General features: G+C 42.0%; 1 protein-coding gene and 1 long non-coding RNA gene across 4 annotated transcripts in view; both read left to right on the top strand.

Annotated features, from left to right (window-relative positions):
• Nucleotides 1-21994, top strand: part of LOC144588868 (uncharacterized) — a 175557-nt gene that overhangs the window by 58891 nt on the left and 94672 nt on the right. The window lies entirely within an intron of this gene.
• Nucleotides 1-21994, top strand: part of SMG7 (SMG7 nonsense mediated mRNA decay factor) — a 113125-nt gene that overhangs the window by 21110 nt on the left and 70021 nt on the right. For all 3 annotated transcript variants that reach the window (XM_072998125.2, XM_072998124.2, XM_020795109.3), the window contains exons 4-9: nucleotides 6189-6321; nucleotides 9395-9566; nucleotides 11331-11402; nucleotides 15512-15662; nucleotides 17116-17251; nucleotides 19818-19980. In XM_072998125.2, the coding sequence (XP_072854226.2) occupies nucleotides 6189-6321; nucleotides 9395-9566; nucleotides 11331-11402; nucleotides 15512-15662; nucleotides 17116-17251; nucleotides 19818-19980 (827 nt within the window). The remainder of the gene's footprint in view (nucleotides 1-6188; nucleotides 6322-9394; nucleotides 9567-11330; nucleotides 11403-15511; nucleotides 15663-17115; nucleotides 17252-19817; nucleotides 19981-21994) is intronic.

The raw sequence follows: 21994 nt of genomic DNA, 5'->3' as shown, positions 1-21994 counted from the left end.
ACAAATGGAGCTATATTTGTACATTTCTGTTTCTGATAGAAACATTCAGTATTTTCCACAATAATCTGTGGGAGAAAAAAAAGTGGTTCTTCATCGTGGTCTTCTGTGAATGCACACAAAAGGGTTAAGTCAGCGCCAGCGTCGGTCCTTTCGGAATGTTCTCGAGCTCTGTAGAAAAAGAAACATAGTTTAAGACTGCCTATACTGCACATGCTCCGCCCGCCCAAGCCTCAGTTCCATTTCTACGCCGTGCGAAGTGGTTCCTTTCGGCTTTAGCTCTGCTAATTCTATTTGCTGTTTGTTTTACTGTTTGTTTTTTTTTCGAACTTGGTGTGCTTATTGACTACTCTTTTGCCTTACAGACTCTGTTTTGGGTGTTACCGTTTTTTCCCCGCTGTTCTAGCTGGGGTTTACCCTTTTCCCGCCATTTTTGCTGGCTGAGTCTTGGTTCTGTCAGTCTTTGCCTATGCCCCCGCCATGCTCTGGCCCCTTTAGCTGATGCGTGGTTTGCTCTGGAAAAATCCCCTATCACGACGGACACGACACCTGTCTTTTTTGCCTGGGGGAATCACATTCATCTCAAAATTGTGAACATTGCAAGGCTTTTACTAAAGCTGCTTTAAAGGCATGACAGCAGAGGCTGAAGTTGCATTTGTGGGGTTCTGCTCTCTCAGCTTCTAAACCGTCCGTTATGGAGCTCCCGTCTCCCGCGCCTGCCCCCCATGCTGAAGGGAGTCCTCACCAGTTACCTACAGTTGATCCTTCTGGGGCAGTTGCTGCCAAACCATCTAAGAAATCTGCAACTAAGAAGACATCTTCTTCTAAGGCTGCTTCAGCTCCAAAATCTGCAAAACAGACAAAATCCAAGCAGCCAGTCAAAAGTAAAGATTCTACACAGCAGCTTGCTCCCATCTCCTCATCTCTTCCATCGCCGATTTTGGAGGACTCGTCTAGGGACAAGGATTCCTTGTCGGAGGCAGCCCCCTCGCTCCCTCCCAGGCAAGCAGAGCCAGTTTTTACCCCTTGGTGTTCCCTCCCCGAAGCCAAGCCAGCTTGTCCAGGTTACTGCAAGCTTGGGTTCAGCCCCTTTGAGCCCTATTTCCACCGGGCGGGCATCTTTGGCTCATTCCGTGTCTCTAACTCCCTCCCGTCAAACCTCGCCTCCACGAAAGAAAGCGGAAAAAAGGAAGCATATATCTGATGATCGACATCAATCACCTCACAGGGACAGCAAAGGGAAACATCGTCGTTCTCGACGTCGACATAGATCGTCTTCGGATGATTCATCCACCTCGGGGTTGAGGCGCAGGAGGCACAGACGGCGCCATAGAAGGAATTCTTCTACTTCCTCCTCTTCAACATCGCCAGACCATCGTCGACATCGTCGGCATGTCAAGTATATATGTGTCATCTTCGTCTGCATCGACACCCCCCCCCCGCGGAAACATCGCCGTCAACGCCGAGAGGAGGCTGAGAAATTCCCTCAGACAGCCCCGCTTGGGGCTAAACCAGCGGATCCTTCTATTATTTCTGCTTCGATGTTGACAGCACTGCCACCTCCACATCATGCTACTACTGCTGCCCTCGATGTCGAGCCTCGACATCAGAACAGGAGCCATGAGATGTTCTCTGAAGATGATGTACCATTCTCTTCTCAAGCTTCTGATTCTGATGGTGACTTGCCTCAGCAACCAAAGACTGATGAGTTGCCGGTAGGAGAGACGGTTGAATTGGACACTGGTGATCCACATGACTCCTCGCCATCCGAGGATTTTTCTTCCTACTCCCAGATGTTATCGAGATTAGCGAAGACACTTAAGTTGCATGGGGATGAGCCTCCACCTCCAGAGGAGGATATTATATTTGGGGACATTAATAAGGAACGCTCCCCACCTCCTAGCATATCTTATTTACCGGCTTTGTTGGGAATTATTAAGGAACTCTGGGACCATCCTTCGGTCGCAGTCCCGTTACCTAGACGCACCGAGAATATGTACAAGATCAATGGTGATTATGCTAAGTTCCTTCTGAAGCATCCAATTCCTGACTCCCTGATAGTTGAGACTAGCTGTACCAAACCGACTGGGAGAGCTTATGTTATTCCAATGAATAAGGAGGGGAAGAAGCTAGAAATGATAGGCAGATGGCTCTACTCCCTTATTTCCTTCATGCTGTGAGTAGCTAATTGCCAGACTTCCTTAGGTGCTTACCAGAAACAGTTATGGCTCAAGATTCTCCCAGGTTTAAAATTGTTGCCTGAAGATGTGAGGCAAGGGTACCTCACCACCTATGAGGAGGCGCAAACCATTTCCAAGCATCAGAGAATCGCCGCCAGACATTCGGTGGAGGCGGCTGCTAGGATTCTTGTATCTGCTGTTACTCTTCGCAGACATGCATGGCTTCAGTCTGCAAATATTCTTGATGACATGAAGACCAAGGTGGAGGATTTACCTTTCGATGCCTTGGGTCTTTTTAATGAGAAAACCGATGGCCATCTTGAAGAGCTGCACAAGGCCAAAAAGACGGCTAAATCCTATTACATTCAGCCTCAGCCCAGATTCAATCGATATCAGTGGAAGAAGCCCTCCGGCCAATATAATCAACCTTCTCAGCAATACAAGCAATTCAAAGGGCAATTTCAGCCCAGGTCTTCACGAGGTACTTCTTCAACCTCTACTTACCGTGCTCAGCCTTCCCAGCAACATCAGTCATACAAGCCTCCTGCCAAGAAACACAAGCAATATCTTTGACTCCACAGCAATACTGCCACTCCCCATTCCCATGACAAGACTACAACCATTTATTCAAAATTGGTCCACCATCACAAGAGACTCGTGGGTTCTAGACATCATCCACTCCGGCTACCGGCTAGAATTTATAGAATATCCTCCTCTAGGTCAGGTAGAACACACATCATTCGACCCTGCCTTAGAGGAGGAGGTTGGCTCTTTGTTGAAAAAATGTGCTATTCAGAGAGTGCCAAAAAGAGACATTTCAAATGGTTTCTACTCAAGGTATTTCGCCGTTCCCAAAAAAGATGGAGGAAGAAGACCTATCATGGTTCTAAGAACCCTAAATACTTACCTTCGACCACGCCGGTTCCGAATGGTCATGCTGGAGTCTATCATTCATCTGCTGAAAAGAAAAGATTGGTTCGTGGGTATAGATCTGAAAGACGTGTACTTTCACATAACGATTCATCCCTCACATCATAAATTCCTCAGGTTTGTCTTTCAGGACGTCATCTACCAGTTCCTGGCGCTTCCGTTTGGCCTTGCAATGCCCCCCTGGATGTTCACAAAGTGCATGGCACCTGTTGCTGCATACCTGAGGTTAAACGGTGTCCATGTTTTTCCATACATCGACGACTGGTTGGTGGTCTCCCCATCCAGACGCAGGGCCCTAAAGACACAAAGTTTATACTACATGTGCTTCGGAATCTAGGTCTCAAGATAAATTACAAAAAATCTCATTTGATTATCTCAAGAATCGTAGAGTACATTGGGGCCACGATAGATGCTATCAAAGGCCGCATCTTCCTTCCACAAGAACGGATCCAAAAGATTCTGAAAGCTGTAAAGAAGTTCAGGGCAGGAGCTACAGTGTCTGCGCTTCATGCTCAGCATCTCCTGGGTCTTATGGCGTCGACAACTCCAGGCTTGGCTCATGCTCGACTCAAACTCAGGTCTCTACAGGTGTGGCTTCTTTCCCTCTTTGACCCTCTTCGACATCATCAGGGGAAGCGTCTTCAAGTCACATCGGAGTTGGCGCGGCAGCTACAATGGTGGAGTTTTGTACAGCACCTACAAGTAGGACATCCATTTCAACCTCTTCGCTTGACTGTCCAAGTCACCACGGACGCGAGTCCCACAGGTTGGGGGGCGGATTACAGCCAACATTGCATACATGCCCAGTGGTCAGCTCAGGAACAGATTCTCCACATCAACCACCTGGAGATTCTGGCTGTCATCAAAGCACTCAAAGCTTTTTCCCCCCTAGTACATGGTCATGGGGTACAAATAGTCGCGGACAATACCATGACCATGTATTATATAAACAAACAAGGGGGCACACACTCTCACTCCCTGCTGTTTCTAACGGTAACACTTTGGGAATGGTGTTACCACCATCACATTTTTCCGGTTGCAGTTCATGTGTCGACAGAAGACAATGTGCTAGCCGATGAACTGAGTCGACGCATGAGTCAGATGCATGAGTGGGAACTGAATGCCAAGGTGTTCGACGATTTGTGCCGTCATTGGGGCACTCCTGCCATGGACATTTTTGCCACTCGAACCAACAGGAAATGCCCACTTTACGCCTCCAGGGCAGGTTGGGGACAAGGTTCTATGGGGGATGCCTTCATGATACCATGGACTATGGGTCTTCTCTACCTGTTCCCACTGTTTCCCTTAGTGTAGAGGACATTGGTCAAATTTCGGCAAGAGTCTACAGAGGCAATTCTGGCGGCACCTTTCTGGCAGCGTCAGTCGTGGTTTCCGACCTTAGCATCAATGGCAATAGACTCTATGACACTTCCACTTTTTCTCGCTCTGCTCACTCAGGATGCGGGCAAGGTGTTCCACCCGGACCTCAAGATGATACATCTCACTGCATGGAGGATATCCCCGAGATTAAGGAAGTTTTAGATAAGTCTAAAAGGGCGTTAACTTCTCGGCTATATGGGTATAAATGGAGAAGTTTTCTCAAGTTTATCGAATCTAAAGGTCTCGCTTCACGTCCAGTCACCCTTTCTACTTTGTTGCAGTTTCTGCGTTACCTGTTTGATTTCAACTTATCAATTTCAACTTTGAAAGTTTATATTGCAGCTATCGTTTCCTTCCAACCAGGATCACCTGCATCTCGCTTGTTTTCTCATCCTATGGTTAAAGCCTTTCTCAAGGGACTTACACATTTGCGACCCTCTGTTAGACGGCCAGTGCCGCAATGGTCGCTTCATCTAGTGTTGCACTCCTTGATGCGTCCACCCTTTGAACCGATGGCCACATGTGATCTCAAAATGTTATCAATCAAAGCTTTATTTTTGATGGCTATAACTTCAGCCTGCAGGGCTAGCGAGCTGGCCGCCCTTTAAGCTGATCAACCCTTCTTACAGTTTTTTCGGGACAAGGTGGTGTGGCACACTGATACCTCATTTCTTCCCAAAGTGGCCTCTGAGTTTCGTTTGAATCAACCTCTTACACTGCCTACTTTGTTTTCTGAACCTGCCAGTGACACAGAGCGCATGCTCCACACCTTGGATGTCAGAAGAGCGCTTGCCTTTTATGTTTCACGGACTAAGGAATTCAGGTTATCTCCTAAACTTTTTTGTGTTATTTTGGACAAAAGAAAGGCCTCCCTGCCTCGCCTTCATCACTTTCGAGATGGCTTGTTTGTACAATATCTTTGGCTTACGAACTCCAACAGAAGGAACCACCTGAAGATTTATGTGCTCACTCCACCAGAGCAGTTGCCTCTTTTACAGCCCTCTTATGTTGCGTCGATTTGCCTGACATCTGCCGGACTGCCACTTGGTCTCAAGCATCCACCTTTATCACTCACTACAGATTGGACCTGAGGGCTAAGAGAGAGACAAGGTTCGGAAGAGCTGTGTTGGCATCCGCCCCTCATTGACGGCCCGCCTTCCGGTGAGTTAGCTTGCTAGTCACCCTTTTGTGTGCATTCACAGAAGACCACGATGAAGAAAGAGAGGTTACTTACCTGTAACCATGATTCTTTAAGTGGTCATTCTGTGAATTCACACAATCCCGCCCGGCCTCCCCACTTTCTGTCACTGATTATATGTAGCTCATGCTTATTTATCTGTGGCAGATAAATGGAACTGAGGCTTGGGCGGGCGGAGCATGCGCAGTATAGGCAGTCTTAAACTATATTTCTTTTTCTTCAGAGCTCGAGAACATTCCGAAAGGACCGACGCTGGCGCTGACTTAACCCTTTTGTGTGAATTCACAGAATGACCACTTGAAGAACCATGGTTACAGGTAAGTAACCTCTCTAATCCTATTCCCCAACTTCTCTTTATGACTATTCTAAGGTTTTGGATAAAGTACGGTAGTAAACTATGATCATGTATAACACTTGGTATTTTAGAAATGTTATTGAAAGCTCCAGTGCTTATAAAAGACCAGTGCCATTTAGTAGATTTTGAGTCATATTTCTTTTTCTAGATGGAATCATGCCTTTAAGAATCAGATTACTACTCTACAGGGTCAGGCAAAAAACCGATCAAATCCAAATCGGAGTGAGGTTCAGGCAAACCTTTCTCTGTTCCTAGAGGCAGCTAGTGGCTTCTACACACAGGTGAGTGAAGGAACAATGTTGTCACTGATGCAGTGAAATGGATTGTGATCCATGAAATTTCATACTGAAATGAATCTGTTAGTGTGAGAAAGTGCCTCGATTGTTGTTTTTTTGTTTTGTTTTTGTTTTGTTATTCATCAATAAATGGGTAAACTGTTTCTTGTGACATTGAATAGTCCTGACTAATAAACAGGATTTTAAAAAGAATTGTTCAATTAGGGAGGCTTCAGGGACAGCTTCTAGGATATAGAGAAGGATTCTCGCGCAGCATAGTACCTCTAATCCAGCTGTTCTCATAAGTTTTCTACAACACGATTATTTTGAAAAAAATCTGCAAAGAAAAGCGCACCCAGAAATTGCAATGGTGTGTATGTTAAATGATTAACATCTCTATAACATGGTTTAAAACATACAGTTTAATACCAAATTCCAAGCCTATATGTAATACACGCAACAATTCAGGTTAGAATATTTCTGCAGGCTACATTTTTTTCTTGGTATTGAATGTGTTCAAGTTACTTTATATGGCTTTTAAAGAATTGAATGCACTGTAAAATGAAACTAATGCAAGACATCCTTCATGAACTTGCAACTAATGCATTTGTATCAACTGTTTCACTGACCTTTTCTTTTGCACTTAATAGTTGATGAGCATGAGGTGGTGAGCTACAGTTCTGTTTTGTATGGACAAGAGATGAATTCTTCTGATTGAGAATTTTTGGGGAGGTTGGCTTTTTAATATTGGCCTTATACAACGTTTATGTGTTTAAAAAAACACAGCCCCACTGAAGTTTCTAAGAAATAGAGCTATCTAAGGAAGAGGAATTGTGGTAGATTCAGGATAATAAATCGTTTAAATGCATGAACTACAAAATAGTTCAAAACACATATTTAACCTATGGAACATGCTAGAATAAATTATGATAATGGCTACCAACATATATGGCTTTAGGAGGGGCTTGTTACTAGCCATAATGACTATATGCTACCTCCAGAATGATGCCATGTCTCTGAATGCCAGTTGCTGTACAGTAAGATGGGAGAATGCTGTCCAGTTTGTGAGATTCCCACGGGCAACTGGTTGGCCATTGTGAGGAGCAGGATGCCATATTGAGTAGGCCTTTGTTCAAGTCCAGAAGGATTTTTGTATTCCTGTGAGTGTGTGAGTTTTCCACCTTACCTTTGCAAGTGTTCTTTTGAAGTAATTCTCTGGATACAGAATACCATGGGGACATAACTTAAATTGGTTGTAAACCATTGGTCTATCTCATAGGTTCTTAACCTGTGGTCTGTGGACCCCTGGAGTGCCGCAGTGTTCTCACAGGGGGTCTGCAAAGGCTTGAAGAAATGTGATATTTTGTAGTTGAAATAGAAAGAGAGAGAGAAAGAAAGAGAAACAGAGAACAAAATCCCCTGGCTTAGTTGTGTAAAATTTGGCTTTACTCATCTACTGCCTTCATTAAAAACAAAGAATTGTCTGTGGAAGACACATCACTTATCACACAACATCTGGAAGATCTGTATCATAGTTTCCGTGAATATTTTCCTGTTCCTGATGTGATCAAAAACCAGGTTAGAGATCCATTTTCACTTAATGTGTGTGAACTAGAAGGGCTCACAGCAGCAGAGAAAGACAAATGTATAGAAATATCCATGGATGGTGGTTTGAAATTGCAGTTCAAGGAACAGTCCCTTCCAAAAGTCTGAGCTCACCTACAACCAAATTTTGTAGAACTATCAAAGTGAGCTATGAAAGTATTGATGCTTTTCGTAATAATGTACTTGTGTGAAAAATCATTATCTGCTCTTATCTTAAAATTAAGTACAGAAACCATGTGAAAAATGTAGAATCCTAATTCAGAATGCAAGTTTCAGCTAATAAGCCCAATATAACAAGGTTTTTAACCGAACTGCAGCACCAGCCTTATTATTAATTATAATTATATTAATATAATATGTTCCCCTTTTTCCACCCAACTTGTATTTAATGAGGTACAATTTTGTACAACATTCATGTCATTTTCTAGCTTTCATTTTCATGTGACATTTTGTATGTGTATGTCATATAAATGATTTTATGTGTTTGCAATTTCAGTTTCTCCAGCAAGAATTAAAGTTTTGTGCTGGTGGTGTATGGGATAATTCCAGTAAAAATATTATAATAGGAATGTGTGCATTAACAGATTAATTTATTTCTCCCTTCTATCTAAATTTGAAGACACACACACACACCATGAGAAATGTTAAATAAATATTTGACGCACTTTGGTTCTTTGGTGATCCATGTCAACAAAATATACTTAAAGGGTGTCCATGGTAAAGAAAAGGTTAAGAATCATTGTTCTACCTTGTGTAGTACAGTTTAGTCTTGAGTGTCAGAAACTCTTCAGTGCATCATCAGAAATCTTTATCAGCTATGCAGTATGAAATTCTTTTAACCAGAAATCTTATGAATTGAACCTCGAACCCTTTTGAATACAAAAGCATGTCTTACCACTGAGTTAATGCTTTTTGATGAAAGAAAATAACTATAGAATGATCAGATATGATTTCCTTTGTCTGTTAAATGTTTTTTCAGGAGATATTAAAATCTACATTTTCATGTAATCTTACATAGGCGTTTTCTTTTTGTTTGATGGATGATGGTGATGGATGTCTAAGCGAAGCAGCCAAGTGCTTAAAGTCATGCAGAGAAAGGGCAAGATCTGTTGTTAGTCCTTCTAGAGTGCAGGACATGTACTAATTGACTCAAGTTACTGAAAACCAAATTTCAACTGAATAGTAGGAAGAATTTCTGTTAGAGCAGTACAACAGTGGAAGCAGTACAACTTTGAAGGTGTTGAATGCTCCAGCACTGGAGGCATTCATGAGAAAGTTAGTCAGCCATCTGTCAGATATACTTTAACTTGGATTCCTGCTTTGAGTACGGGATTGACTTTATTAGAACCCTTCCAACTCCATTATTCTGTTCTGTTACTCAGTTCTAAATGCAGACTTTGGTTTTCAGGCTTTCATTGAAAATCTGGCTGCTATATCTGAAAGAACTGTTACATTTGATCTCATCTAATTATAGCTGCTGCAGGAGCTGTGTACAGTATTTAATGTAGATTTGCCCTGTCGTGTGAAGTCCTCCCAACTGGGAATTATCAGCAATAAACAGACGCACACCAGCGCCATTGTGAAGCCACAATCTAGTTCCTGCTCATATATATGCCAGCACTGCCTTGTCCACCTTGGAGACATTGGTGAGTAGTAGAAATAGAAAAAAAACTCTATACAATCTTATCTTCAAGACTAAGTTGTGTATAAGCTGTGCATCTTTAAGAATAGCAGGTGTGTGAATGTATACCAGAAAATGTGAACATAGTAGATCAGAGATAGGCAGTAATTTATGGTGTCATGAGAAAGGGTAATACAGTGGACCCTTGACTTACAGACGGCTTGACTTACAAACGTTTTGAGTTACAGACTTCTCTGGCCGCAAAATTTAGGTTTGACTTGCAGACTGAGGTTTGACTTACAGACCAGGAAAAAAAAGGAACAAAAACGGCCTGTTACGGGATTAATCGGTTTTCAATGCATTGTAGGTCAATGGAGACTTGACTTACAGACTTTTTGACTTGAGAACCGCCTTCCAATACGGATTAAGTTCTCAAGTTAAGACCCCACTGTAGGAGTTCTCGACCATTGAGTTAGGACTCCCATATCAATAGGCAGCATGAGCAGCTTGCTTCACATGGCATGTGCTGCAATGCCATTAAAAGCATAGTAGTTTATTCATAGTTTTTGGAATTTGGAATTGTTTTAATTACTGCTTTAGATAAGTTAATAAGTCTTTCCATTGAATGAAAAATTGCAAGCAGTCTTTTCAATGGGGGTGCTCTCACTGAACATTTGAGTAGTGAGATCCGTTGAGGGAGATTTCTAGAAAGGTAATTGTGAAGGAGAAAGGAGATGTATTTTTTTAAAGATGTAAGTACGACTTACAAACGTCCCTACATATGAACTTTTCGATTCACAAACGGCTACGTTGGCAAAAATTGGCATCGACTTGCGAATGGAGCCTCGACCTATGAATGAGGTCGAGGTTCCGTTCGCACGTCAATGCCATTTTTTTGGCCAACGGAGCCATTCGTAAATGGCTTCCTGCAAAAAGGCAGGGAGAAAGGGCTGGAAATTCAAATTTCTCATCCTTTCTCCCTGCCTTTTTGCCTTCAGAGCTCTCAAAGGGCTTTCCGCCTGACATCAGAGGAAGCCCTTTGAGATCTCTGAAGTTGCCGATCACTGCAGTGGGGACCCCCAAGGAGATCTCCCATGGTGACGGGCAAGCCCTGGGAGACCTCCCTGGCGGTCTCCACCGCCACGATCGGCACCTTTGGAGCTCTTAAAGGGCTTCCTCCGATGTCGGGCGGAAAGCCCTTTGAGAGCTCCGAAGCAAAAAAGGCAGGGAGAAAGGGTGGGAAATTGGAATTTCCAGCCCTTTCCCCCTGTCTTTTTGCCTTTTGAAATGCTGGAATGGATTAATTCCGTTCCCATGCATTTCAATGGGAAATGGTACTTTGAGTTACAAACTTTTCGATGTACGAACGTCTTCCCAAAACGGATTAAGTTTGTAAGTCGAGTTACCACTGTAAGTAGTACTATTTATATTGAATGACAATAGCAATGTGCGAGTGTAATATGAGAGGGTAGGTACACTAGAAGCAAGACTGGAGCTAAGTGAGATCCATTAATCCAGCATTTCCTAGAGGCAGCTAACTAGAGGTCTTTTGATGTACTCAGGCAGAGCAAGATGGTAATGGCCCATCTCTTTGACCCTCCTAATAAGAGTCTTTTGCGGCTTATATCTTTAATTTCTAATGTTCAAGCTGTTTAGATTTGTAATATGAAGATGCTATTCTATAAACATTTCTAATTTGCACAACATCAGTGTTTTAGAAACAAATATAGCAGACTTTTTTGTATGACAATGTTCTGTTAGTCTTTTAAACTTCTGTTTTGTTTTTCAGCTCGCTACAGAAATCAGACCAGCCAGGCTGAGTCCTACTATAGGCATGCAGCTCAACTTGTCCCCTCCAATGGTGAGTTATGTGACTGAGTTTGTCAATTCCTGATAATTCTTTTACATATTTATGTGGAAGCAAATTCCATTGTGTTTGTGGAAGCTTGGTTCAGTTCATTTAACTTATTTAGAATTGTGATATTCTAAATGAAGTAGCTCCTGGAGATTTGCATGCTAATTTAACTGTGTTCTACAGAATGCCAGTTTTGCTTCTGCTACTCATCTCCATTTCTTGAAAATAATTATGGACCATAATTTTTTTTAAAGGAAGCTGGTCAACATATCTGCTTTGAAAGAAGGAGATTATTGCATTGATTGGTCTGTATTAGCAATAAGAAGACATAGGACTTCATGCTTTATATAAGCTGGACATGTATTTTTAATATAATTTCTATCTGCGTTTGATCTTAAGTCCTCTCTCCATGTTGATTACACAGAATAATAAAATACAATTAAACTGCTCATTACATTAATCTATGTACGTATTTCCTCTTTCATTTAGAAGGTCTTCCCCTTATGTTGCCTTCAGAATTCTCCATCTCCCATTGACCTTTTTAGACTTCTTGTAGTTTTCCTTGCCTCATCTTAAAATATACACACAGAGAACCCCCTGCTTTTCCTACTTCAAGCATAAGAGTTCAACATCCTCTGTTTGCTGCAGAAGGCAGCGGAATTAGTTGCAATGAACTAAATTTTGGTGCAAAAAACTTTGCTTAGATGTCTGATTATTCTTGGTTATTTATTTATTTATTTATTTATTTATTTATTTATTTATTTATTTATTTATTTATTTATTTATTTGATTTTTACCCTGCCCCTCTAGACCATGTCTACTCGGGGCAGCTTTTCAAATACTGTTATGCCATGAAGCCAAGATACAGTGGTGCCTCGCTTAACGAGCGCACCGTATAACGACGAAATCGCATAGCGATCTGTTTTTTCGGATCGCTAATGCGATCGCTCAACGTTTTTTTAATAGGGCAAAATTCGCTTTGCAAAGACCGGTAAGCGTTTCGCTTACCGATCTTCGCAAAACGAAGCCCAACGATCAGCTGTTCCGCGGCCAAAATGGCCGCCGGAAGCCCGGAAATGGCCCAAAATGGCCGCACGCAGCGTTTTCACGCCCTCGTTAAGCGAGAGGAGGGCGCGAAAATGGCTGCTGGCCATTAAGAAGCATCGCTGAACGGTGAGTATTCGGCCCATTTGGAATGCATTAAACCATGTTTAATGCGTTCCAGTGGAATTCCCTGCCCCGTTCAACGATGCTTCAGCATAGCGAAGGTTAATCCGGAACGGATTAACCTCGCTATGCGAGGCACCACTGTAATTGCCTAACCAGCTGGCAGCCTACCTTTTAAAATTTTATTATGATGTATTTTGTTAGCAATAGCAGCGAGGCTTCCTGGCCCCTCACCTGCAGCAGAGGCAAACCTAACAGTGCAACTGTTGGCCACCTGCAGTGATCTAGGAAAAGGGATACAAATGACATATGTAAGATCACTATCTGGGGCCACCAGCAACTCTGTTTTGCTTACTTAAACAGCTAGAGAGAATCCCTCCATATCTTGCAATGGCGAAAACCCTCTTGTCCAGTTTTGCTGATGTAATACAAACAATGTAACTTTTAGAGGTGAATTGCCCCATGTTAAGAAATTGTCATTGTCATTAGGCATCCTTCAGTCTCGAAAGACTATGGTAACATGCTCTGTATGGAGGACTTGGAACAGCGTCTAGTGTGGCTGAGAAGGCCAATTCGAGAGTGACAGTCCCTTCCACACTCAAGACAAATCCAATCTGTCCCCTGTCCAGCTCCCTGATTTTGCTGCTTTCGTAACTGCCTCTTTGCCTCGGCCTGCTGGACAAGGGTCTCTTCAAATTGGGAGAGGCCATGATGCACCGCCTGCCTCCAGGCTGAACACTCAGATGTCAGGGTTTCCCATCTGTTGAGATCCATTTCTAAGGCCTTCAGATCCCGCTTGCAGATGTCCTTGTATCGCAGCTGTGGTCTCCCTCTGGGGCGATTTCCCTGCACTAATTCTCCATACAGGAGATCCTTTGGAATACGACCATCAGCCATTCTCACGACATGCCCAAGCCAATGAAGATGTCGCTGTTTCAGTAATGTATATATGCTAAAAATTCCAGCTCGTTCTAGGACTACTCTGTTTGGAACTTTGTCCTGCCAAGTGATACCAAAAATGCATCGGAGGCAACGCATATGGAACGTGTTCAGCTTCCTCTCCTGCCGTGCACAAAGAGTCCAGGACTCACTGCAGTGTAGGAGCGTGCTCAGGACACAGGCTCTATAGACCTGGATCTTGGTATATGTCGTCAGCTTCTTATTGAGCCATACTCTCTTTGTGAGTCTTGAGAACATGGTAGCTGCTTTCCTGATGCGTTTATCCAGCTCAACATCTAGAGAGAGCGTGTCAGAGATTGTTGAGCCAAGTTACACGAAATCATGAACAACCTCCAATTCTTGTGTGGAGATGGTAGTAGAGGGAGGTGAGTCCACGCCCTGGCCCATGACTTGTGTTTTCTTCAGGCTGATTGTTAGTCCAAAGTCTTGGCAGGCCTTGTTAATTACTGTAGACATTATTAAGTTGTAAGTCTTGGTGTGCGGATAGTAGTTTTCAGACTTTTGTGTCTATGATGAGTTGTTAACTTGGGGCAGTTCACCTCCAAATGTTACCATTTGCATAGCCTTTGCAGGAGAATTTATCCAGTATGTTTAGTAGTTGTTATTTTGTTTAATTTTAGTTTGTTTTTTAAAGTGTAGCTGTTTTCTGGGAGGAAAGCCATTCATTGAATTGTTCAGTTCTATACAAATTTTGTCTAACCTTGTTAAAAGTTATAATTTAATGAAATATATTTAAATGTTAATTTCATTAGTTTGCACTCCGTTTATATTTGTGAATATATCAAACATGTACATTTAATGAATGCTTCAATCATTTAATGAATGCTTCAGTCAATGCTTTACCAGCATATATATCACATATTGTACCTCACACTATTTCAGCCTGCTTCTGTACAGTATACTGTACATGCATGGACCAGAATTCTCTTAACAAAGCCTGCATTTTCAAGGGCAGTTTTGCAGCAGCCCCCCTTCCATTTGGTTGTTCTTACAATCAGTTGTGCGACTGGTCATTTCCCCTGTTCCAGAACCAGTTTGCAACCAGTCACATAGGCTGGTCAGAGGAAGGGAAACACTTATGCATCTCACTTCCCCACTTGTATAAATGAACAGGATTCTGGCCATTGTTTTCTACCTTTCTCGTATGTATTTGCTGGTTAGAAGCAATCCTTGTTTAAAGGACTTGGATTTAAGAGACAAATTTACTTGGAATATGGGAGAGTTGCTAGGCAAGATAGCAAATACTCATTGCACTTTTCAAAGGAATTTTCTCAAAGGCAAATTCAAAGTTCTTGTGCTTATCTTCAAGTCTTTTATAGCCTGGGATTTGTGTATAACCATAGTAATAATGGTCAGTATGTTTGAGATTGCGCCAAGTTGCCTTCATGATCTGTGGAAGAAGAGCAGTGGTGAGAAACAGGGCCATCATTGCTGGTGCCCTGGGACTCTACAATACTCCGACTGGTGAGGTCCAGAAATAACTCCTATTCTTTCTTTCCAGAGAGTATGCAAAAAACATTTCTCTCCTGGAGGGCATTCGGTAGTACGACTCGTACTATTGGGTGATGGGTTTTGGTGTGTGTTTTTTGTATAAAAATAGGTTTTAAATGGTTCCCTGGTTTTCTTTTAAATAAAATTGAAACTAATAGTAAAAGAAGCTACTGTGAGCAGAAGAACAAGAGGAAGTTATTTTAATTTAAAAATACATGTTCAAAGTAATATGTTTTGGTTTTGTTTAGAGAAAAGTAGATATATCTTGGAACATAGCAGTGCACCTGGATTGTGCTTGTAGAGCAGGGATGAGGCATAAGTGAACCTTCAGATGTTAACTGGGTTACAACCCCCATCATCCCTCTATATTGGCTATACTGACTGAGATAGATGGGATATGTTGTCCAACAAAATCTGCAAGGCCTCATGGTTCCCAGCCCTTGAACTTCATAAGAAATTCTGTCTCTAGCTCTCTCTCTCTTTTTTTCTTACTTTAGGTCAGCCTTACAACCAGCTGGCTATTTTAGCATCCTCCAAAGGAGACCACCTGACCACAATTTTCTACTACTGCAGAAGCATTGCTGTGAAGTTCCCTTTCCCAGCAGCCTCTACTAATCTACAAAAAGCACTTTCTAAAGCACTGGAAAGGTGAGATGAATACTATCTGAATATTAATAAGATTTAGGGTAGCAGTTGGGGTGAGATTATAGATGTTTCTTCCACAAGACATACATAGCGGCCTCTTTGCATTAGTGCTTCTCAAATACATGAATTACAGGCAAGGTTCCCTCTAAACTAGGCAGGCATGTGCGACTCCCCCTCCCTCTGCACAGCTCTCTTCCTCCTCTGCGCAGTGATCTTGTTACACCCCTTTGGTTCTGGTTGCAGCGGAACCCTTTGTGCAGGGTGGTGGAGTCATGTGTGCATGCATGAGGGACTGAAAATTAGAGGGTTCATTGGTTACAGGTAAATAGTTTTGCTTCCCTTGTGTCTTTTTAATCGTCTATACCACTGGTTCTTAACCTTGAGTTACTCAGCAGTTTTGGACTGCAAACTCCCAGAAGCCTTCACCACCAGCTGTGCTGACTGGGGTTTCTGGGAGTTGCAGTTCAAAAGCATCCGAGTAACAAAGGTTGAGAACCACTGGTCTATACCATTGGTTCTCAGCCTTGTGACCCCAGATGTCCTTAGACTAAAACTCACAGAACCCTTCAACGCTAGCTGTGCTGGCCAGGGTTTCTTGTAATCCAAGAACATCTAGGAACCCAAGGTTTAGATGAAGCACCTTAATTTTTATTCTGCCAAGTGATTGGAAATTAGCTATTTACATGAGAAGTGTCATTGTTTTTCATTTAACTAACTTATCAGTCAGTATATTTCATGGGGAACTTGGCAGATATGTGTAGATATACATATATTTTGCTATTACTTACCATATGATTGTGTGCAAACAAATGGGGTCAGGATAAGAGAACATTGGCTTCCACTCCAGTTACAGTGGTGCCTCGCATAGCGATGTTAATTCGTTCAAAAAAAACCATCGCTATGTGAAACCATCGCTATGCGAAACACCATTTCCCATAGGAATGCATTGGAAACCGGATAATCCGTTCCAATAGGAACGGATTATCTGGTTTTCTCCCCCCCCCCCCGCGCGGCTTGGATCTGACCCCCGGCGGCTACCTCAGCCGTGGCTGGACTCCCTAGAGTCCGGCCATGGCTGGGGTAGCCGCCGCGGCTCGGATCCAAGCCGCGCGGGGGAGGGTGGTGGGATTGGAATGCCTTTCAGGCATCCCGGGCTTGGATCCCACCCGCCGCCGGTTTCATACCAGTCTGGGCGGCTATACGTATTATACTCTGAGGTTAAATTAATTGTTTGACACTAATATATGGAAATGATTATTTTTTAATTTTCAGGATGCTAAATATGAATATTGAAATTATTTCATTGCAATAAATTTGTGAAAAGCTGTCAGTCACAGCAATTGTAATTTTCTTTAATATTGCCAGCAGTATATTTTCATGCAATAAAAAAGAACATTTTCCTGTCTCATATATGTATTTACAAAGATTGAAATACAATTTTTTGTCTTAATTTCAGTCGTGATGAGGTGAAGACTCAGTGGGGGGTGTCTGATTTCATTAAGGCTTTTATAAAATTCCATGGCCATGTGTATCTTAGTAAGAACTTGGAGAAACTGAATCCTCTTCGTGAGAAATTAGAAGAGCAGTTTAAGGTTGGTTTCCCTGTTTTTCCTGTTGAATGAACATCTGTGTCAGAATGGATAGACTCCTTTCGACTACCTGTGTCTCTCCCCCTCTCCCCCCACCACCATATTCCTTGTTTTACTGAAGTGGTGTTGATAATGGACATGGAGGATAGTATTCTTCATAGTAGCACATGTCTTGTGAAATACTCCACACAGGGAAATCCAGTGAAAGAAATTTCTGATTTGCTTCATCTAATAAAGATCCATCTTTTCCTGCTAGCTTTCCAAATAATTGGTAGAACTGAAATTGCACTGTTGTTCACTCTGAATTCCTTGTTACTATTTTTAAATTTGTTTTAGAATGCATAGGTTTTACTTTGCTGAAGTGACGGCTGCCACCTTGATTAGCAGTCTTCTATAAGAAATAGTACATTTTAAGAAATTCAAGGCAAACATGAAGCACACAAGCCAAAGTAGAAGGTGTGTGTGTTTTAAATAAAATGTGGGAATGAGTACTGTACTGATATTAAGGCTTTGTGATGATTTTAATGAAGTTGCCCTAAGCTTACTGAAGGAAATATTGAGATATAAATTAGATAAATAAAATCACATTGGCCTATACTGTATTCTTGATCTTAATGCTGTAATATTGTAGCAGTGTTCTGTTCAACCTGAACTAGAGATTTAGGAAGAGTATCTCACAATACTGAATACCCAGTGTGGTGTGGTGGATAGAGTGATGGACTAGAACTCTGGAGTCCAAGGTTCAAATCCCTGTTTAGTCATGGAAAGTTACTAGAGGAGTGAAACTGTTAAAATCATTCCTTAAATATCTCACTTATTTTCAAAGCCATATTAAGTTTGCTATAAGTCAGTTCTGACTTGATGACTCAGCGACAACAGACTGCAATATTACTGTACCCCAGTACACAGAAGAGAACTTTGCATGTGTAGGACATCTGTCTTGGCACAAACACTGGTTGTTTTGGACCCAAGGCTATGACACACCAGTGAAGAGAAATGGCTAGAAAACTTTATTAAAAGATCCAGTAAAGAGAGATGCCACAGTAAATTAAGTACTCTAATGCAAAAGGATAGAAGAAAGCAAAGGTACAACCTAAAACCTCTTCTGCCCCTAGGAGCCCCTGGAAACAGTGATGGGATGGTTCCATTCTAAGTCCCCTCATCCCATGGCCACATGCACTGAATGCCACCTTCTGAACTGGCCTATGCTGAAGCTCAGTAGTGTCCCCAAATCCTGGCCCTTTTCTATTTGTAAGGAAGCTAATGACTGTATTCTGATTATAATCACAATATATTCCTTCTTTTAATTAGCAAAGTGTTTAAAGAGTAAATCCATAACTGTGATTTACTCTTTGCTGATTGGCAAATGGATAATATTTGTGTTCTCAAGGAACTAGGTTAATAATGAGCAAATTGGTAACATGTTGAGATCCCAGGGACAGGTGTCTGGAATTAATTGGCTGACCAGTACTGGTGTCCATTAAAAAAATCCTTCTAAACTGATAACTATGTACTTTCATGACAAGCACCTGTCTTCCCAGATAGTTTGTTGGTAAACACATGTTCTTTTCAGAGAGCTCTTTGTCAGGTCAATGAAAGGACATGTGAACGGAAATAACCTGCAAAATAGCATTGTGAAACTGAGAGCTAACTTCTACTTGAACTAAGAAAGGCTCATAAAGAAATAGAGATACAGTACTGTATATGGCTTTGTCAAAATGCAAGCAAGCATCAGCATAGAGTTTGGGCATAGAAGAAAATTGGGGCACACCATATCTCCTTGCAATACTGTAGTCTTCTGTATATGACAGTTCAACATCACAGGACTAATGCTTCCATCTGGAAGTCTTACTTGGCATCCTGGACTCAGAAAAATGTAGTGGCAAGCTTTGTTTCTTACTCTCCAGTGGATGCACATGCTTACACACATGCGTAGTTTTGCTTTCGGGATGTGGTTCATTAATGACTTGCTCTACAAACTAGGCAGGTGTTACGTTCCATATGCATCCATCTAGACAAAGTGGGTTGCCACCTTTCTTGTAAAAGTAAAACATTTGAAGTAAGCAGTGTGCCTTTTGTTATGGCAGGTTTTATGTGGAGGCGGTTTTTTAAATATTATTATAGGGGCTTTTAAGGAGAGAAGATGCAGTGAATTTTTACATACTTGTTTAGATGTGTGTTGCATCTCCTGTGTGACTTTCAGTCTGTGAAGGCTGTGCCATCTGGAGGTAAGCGTAGATGGTAGCTTTTGCCCTTGTCCTAACTTGGTCTACAGGTGCAGCAGTGTCTTACATATAAGTGAGTTGACCATGTTGTCTGTGAAGGGAACTGAAAAGATGTTTTGAAGGACATCACTGGGATAGCACTATGAGCTGCTTTAGTTACCCAGAACCGACCCTGTTGTTTCTATATGCATTGCCCTATCCTTACTTCTACTTTTTGGCCATGCTGGAGTGTGATTCTAGCTTGAATATGTACAGTATGTGCTGCTATATAGCAATTGATAAATAGATGTTGTTTAAAGCTGAGCATTTTTGGAAGATTGCATCTTTTTTCCTTTTCATTACAGAGGCTGTTGTTCCAAAAAAACTTTAATTCTCAGCAACTAGTCCATATTACTGTCATCAACCTGTTTCAATTGCATCACTTGCGAGACTTCAGCAATGAGACTGAACAGCACAGTTACAGCCAGGATGAACAGCTCTGCTGGACACAGTTGCTGGCACTCTTCAGTAAGTACTAGTTATTTCAGTGAACAACCATGCAGGAATTTTCTTTTTCCTCACTAATGATGCTGACTATTTTTCATTTGATGTTTCTGAAATTCTTCCCTGGTGGCAAGGATAGTTTTCCTCTCCTCTGCTAACCCCTACAGTAACAAGACTGAGGGGTTCTGTTAATATTGGGAGGGAGGGTTTGAACACAGAGCCCACTCTTTCCACCCCTTTTGGAAGCATCAGTACAGACAATCATCTGTTCTCCAGCAGCTGGATGTGTATATGGAGGCAGGTGTATCCTGCAGAAAAATTGGGAGGATTATAGGGGTTTTGAGCTGGAGAGTTTTCCAGGTTTTATTGCAAAAAGTTCAAAAACTAGACTACAATCCCCCTTTGAGAATCTTAGGGTTTGTCCATAATTGTTTAGAGCCTTCAGCCTAAACTAGAACCATTGGAAATTATAAGACAGTGACTAAAATCCTGTTACTCAGTATAGTGTGTCACTACGAGAGTAGGCCCATTGAATTAATGGACATTATGGAGGAGTTGTGGTGGCGCTGTGGGTTAAACTGCAGAAGCCTCTGTGCTGCAGGGTCAGAAGACCAGCAGTCATAAGATTGAATCCACGCAACGGAGTGAGCTCCCGTCGCTTTGTCCCAGCTCCTTGCCAACCTAGCAGTTTGAAAGCATGTAAATGCGAGTAGATAAATAGGTACCATCTCGGGAAGGTAAAACAGCATTCCCTATTCACGCTGGCCACGTGACAATGGAAATTGTCTTCGGACAGGCGCTGACTCTATGGCTTGAAAAGCAGGATGAGCGCCGCCCCCTAGAGTCGGACACGATTGGAGTAAAAATGTCAAGGGGAACCTTTACCTTTACCTATGGAGGAGTTGACTCACCATTCTCACTGATTCAGTGGACTTAGTCTATCTGTGACTTACTATGCTAAGCAACAGGATTTTAGCCAATATTATGATTATGAGGGCAAATCACAGGTCACCTTAGACCTCTCAGAGTAAAATGATTTTGAAAAAATTCTTCCAAAGGGAAGATGTTTGCTCAGGAAAGAGTGGTTCCCATACAGATCAGAAGCTTCCTTGCAGATTATCTTCTTCACTGAGTAACTGAGACATGTACCTCCTATCTATAATAACATTATTCAGTCACATTGAATATAAAATGATTGTGATTCTCCCACTGAATCTAATGGCAGGATAGTTTACAGTAATGCCACTTTCAGTGTACCTGACTTACATGGCTCTCATTCAGTGGCAGCAATGCAATAATACCAATATAAGAGAGGAAAGTTGGAGTATCACAGGTATAGAAATTGTTTCATGACACAGTTCTGTTTGCATTTATTTATTGATTGATTTGATTTGATTTGATTTGTACCCCGCCCAGCTGATCTAATAGACCACTCTGAGCGGCTTCCAATAAAAAGGAACATATACAATTAATAATAATAATATTACAAATAGACAGACATATATAAGAATATAGGGAAGAATAAATACAGAAGAAAATTAGATATTGACAGGAGGGAAGGCCTGGACATACAACAATCAGTGTGAATCATGTGAGGTGGACTGGAATCCTACCATCATTGTATCTCCTCCTCCTACAATGGGAAAGAAACATAAGGAGCTGGATGCCTGCTGTGGGTATGTAGGCTCCCTGTGCATTTTACACTCCAGAATTTAGGGGCTTCTCTGTCATGCATACTTCGCACCTTCCTCTTCCATCACATAGCAGTATAAAAAGACAGGAGTGAAGTTCACAGGTGCAGTCTGACTCTCATGTGAGTTGCTTCCTATAACATCAGTATCTTGTTTTCTACCAAAAATGACACGGTGTCTCCAGCTTTGGCCGTGTAAGTGCTGTCTCTTATCTGTTTTAGTGTTCTCCATAGTGGTTAATTTTTATTTTACAAGTGCTTTTTATATTTTGTTAAACTAAGGGGGTCTAACAAGACTTACTTCTTTGCCCCTCAAGAGACCTTCCTAGCCAAATGCCATCATAGCCA

The sequence above is a fragment of the Pogona vitticeps genome, chromosome 4 (assembly GCF_051106095.1).
Source record: "Pogona vitticeps strain Pit_001003342236 chromosome 4, PviZW2.1, whole genome shotgun sequence".
Lineage (NCBI taxonomy): Eukaryota > Metazoa > Chordata > Lepidosauria > Squamata > Agamidae > Pogona > Pogona vitticeps.
This window is presented reverse-complemented; position numbering and strand designations above follow the sequence as displayed.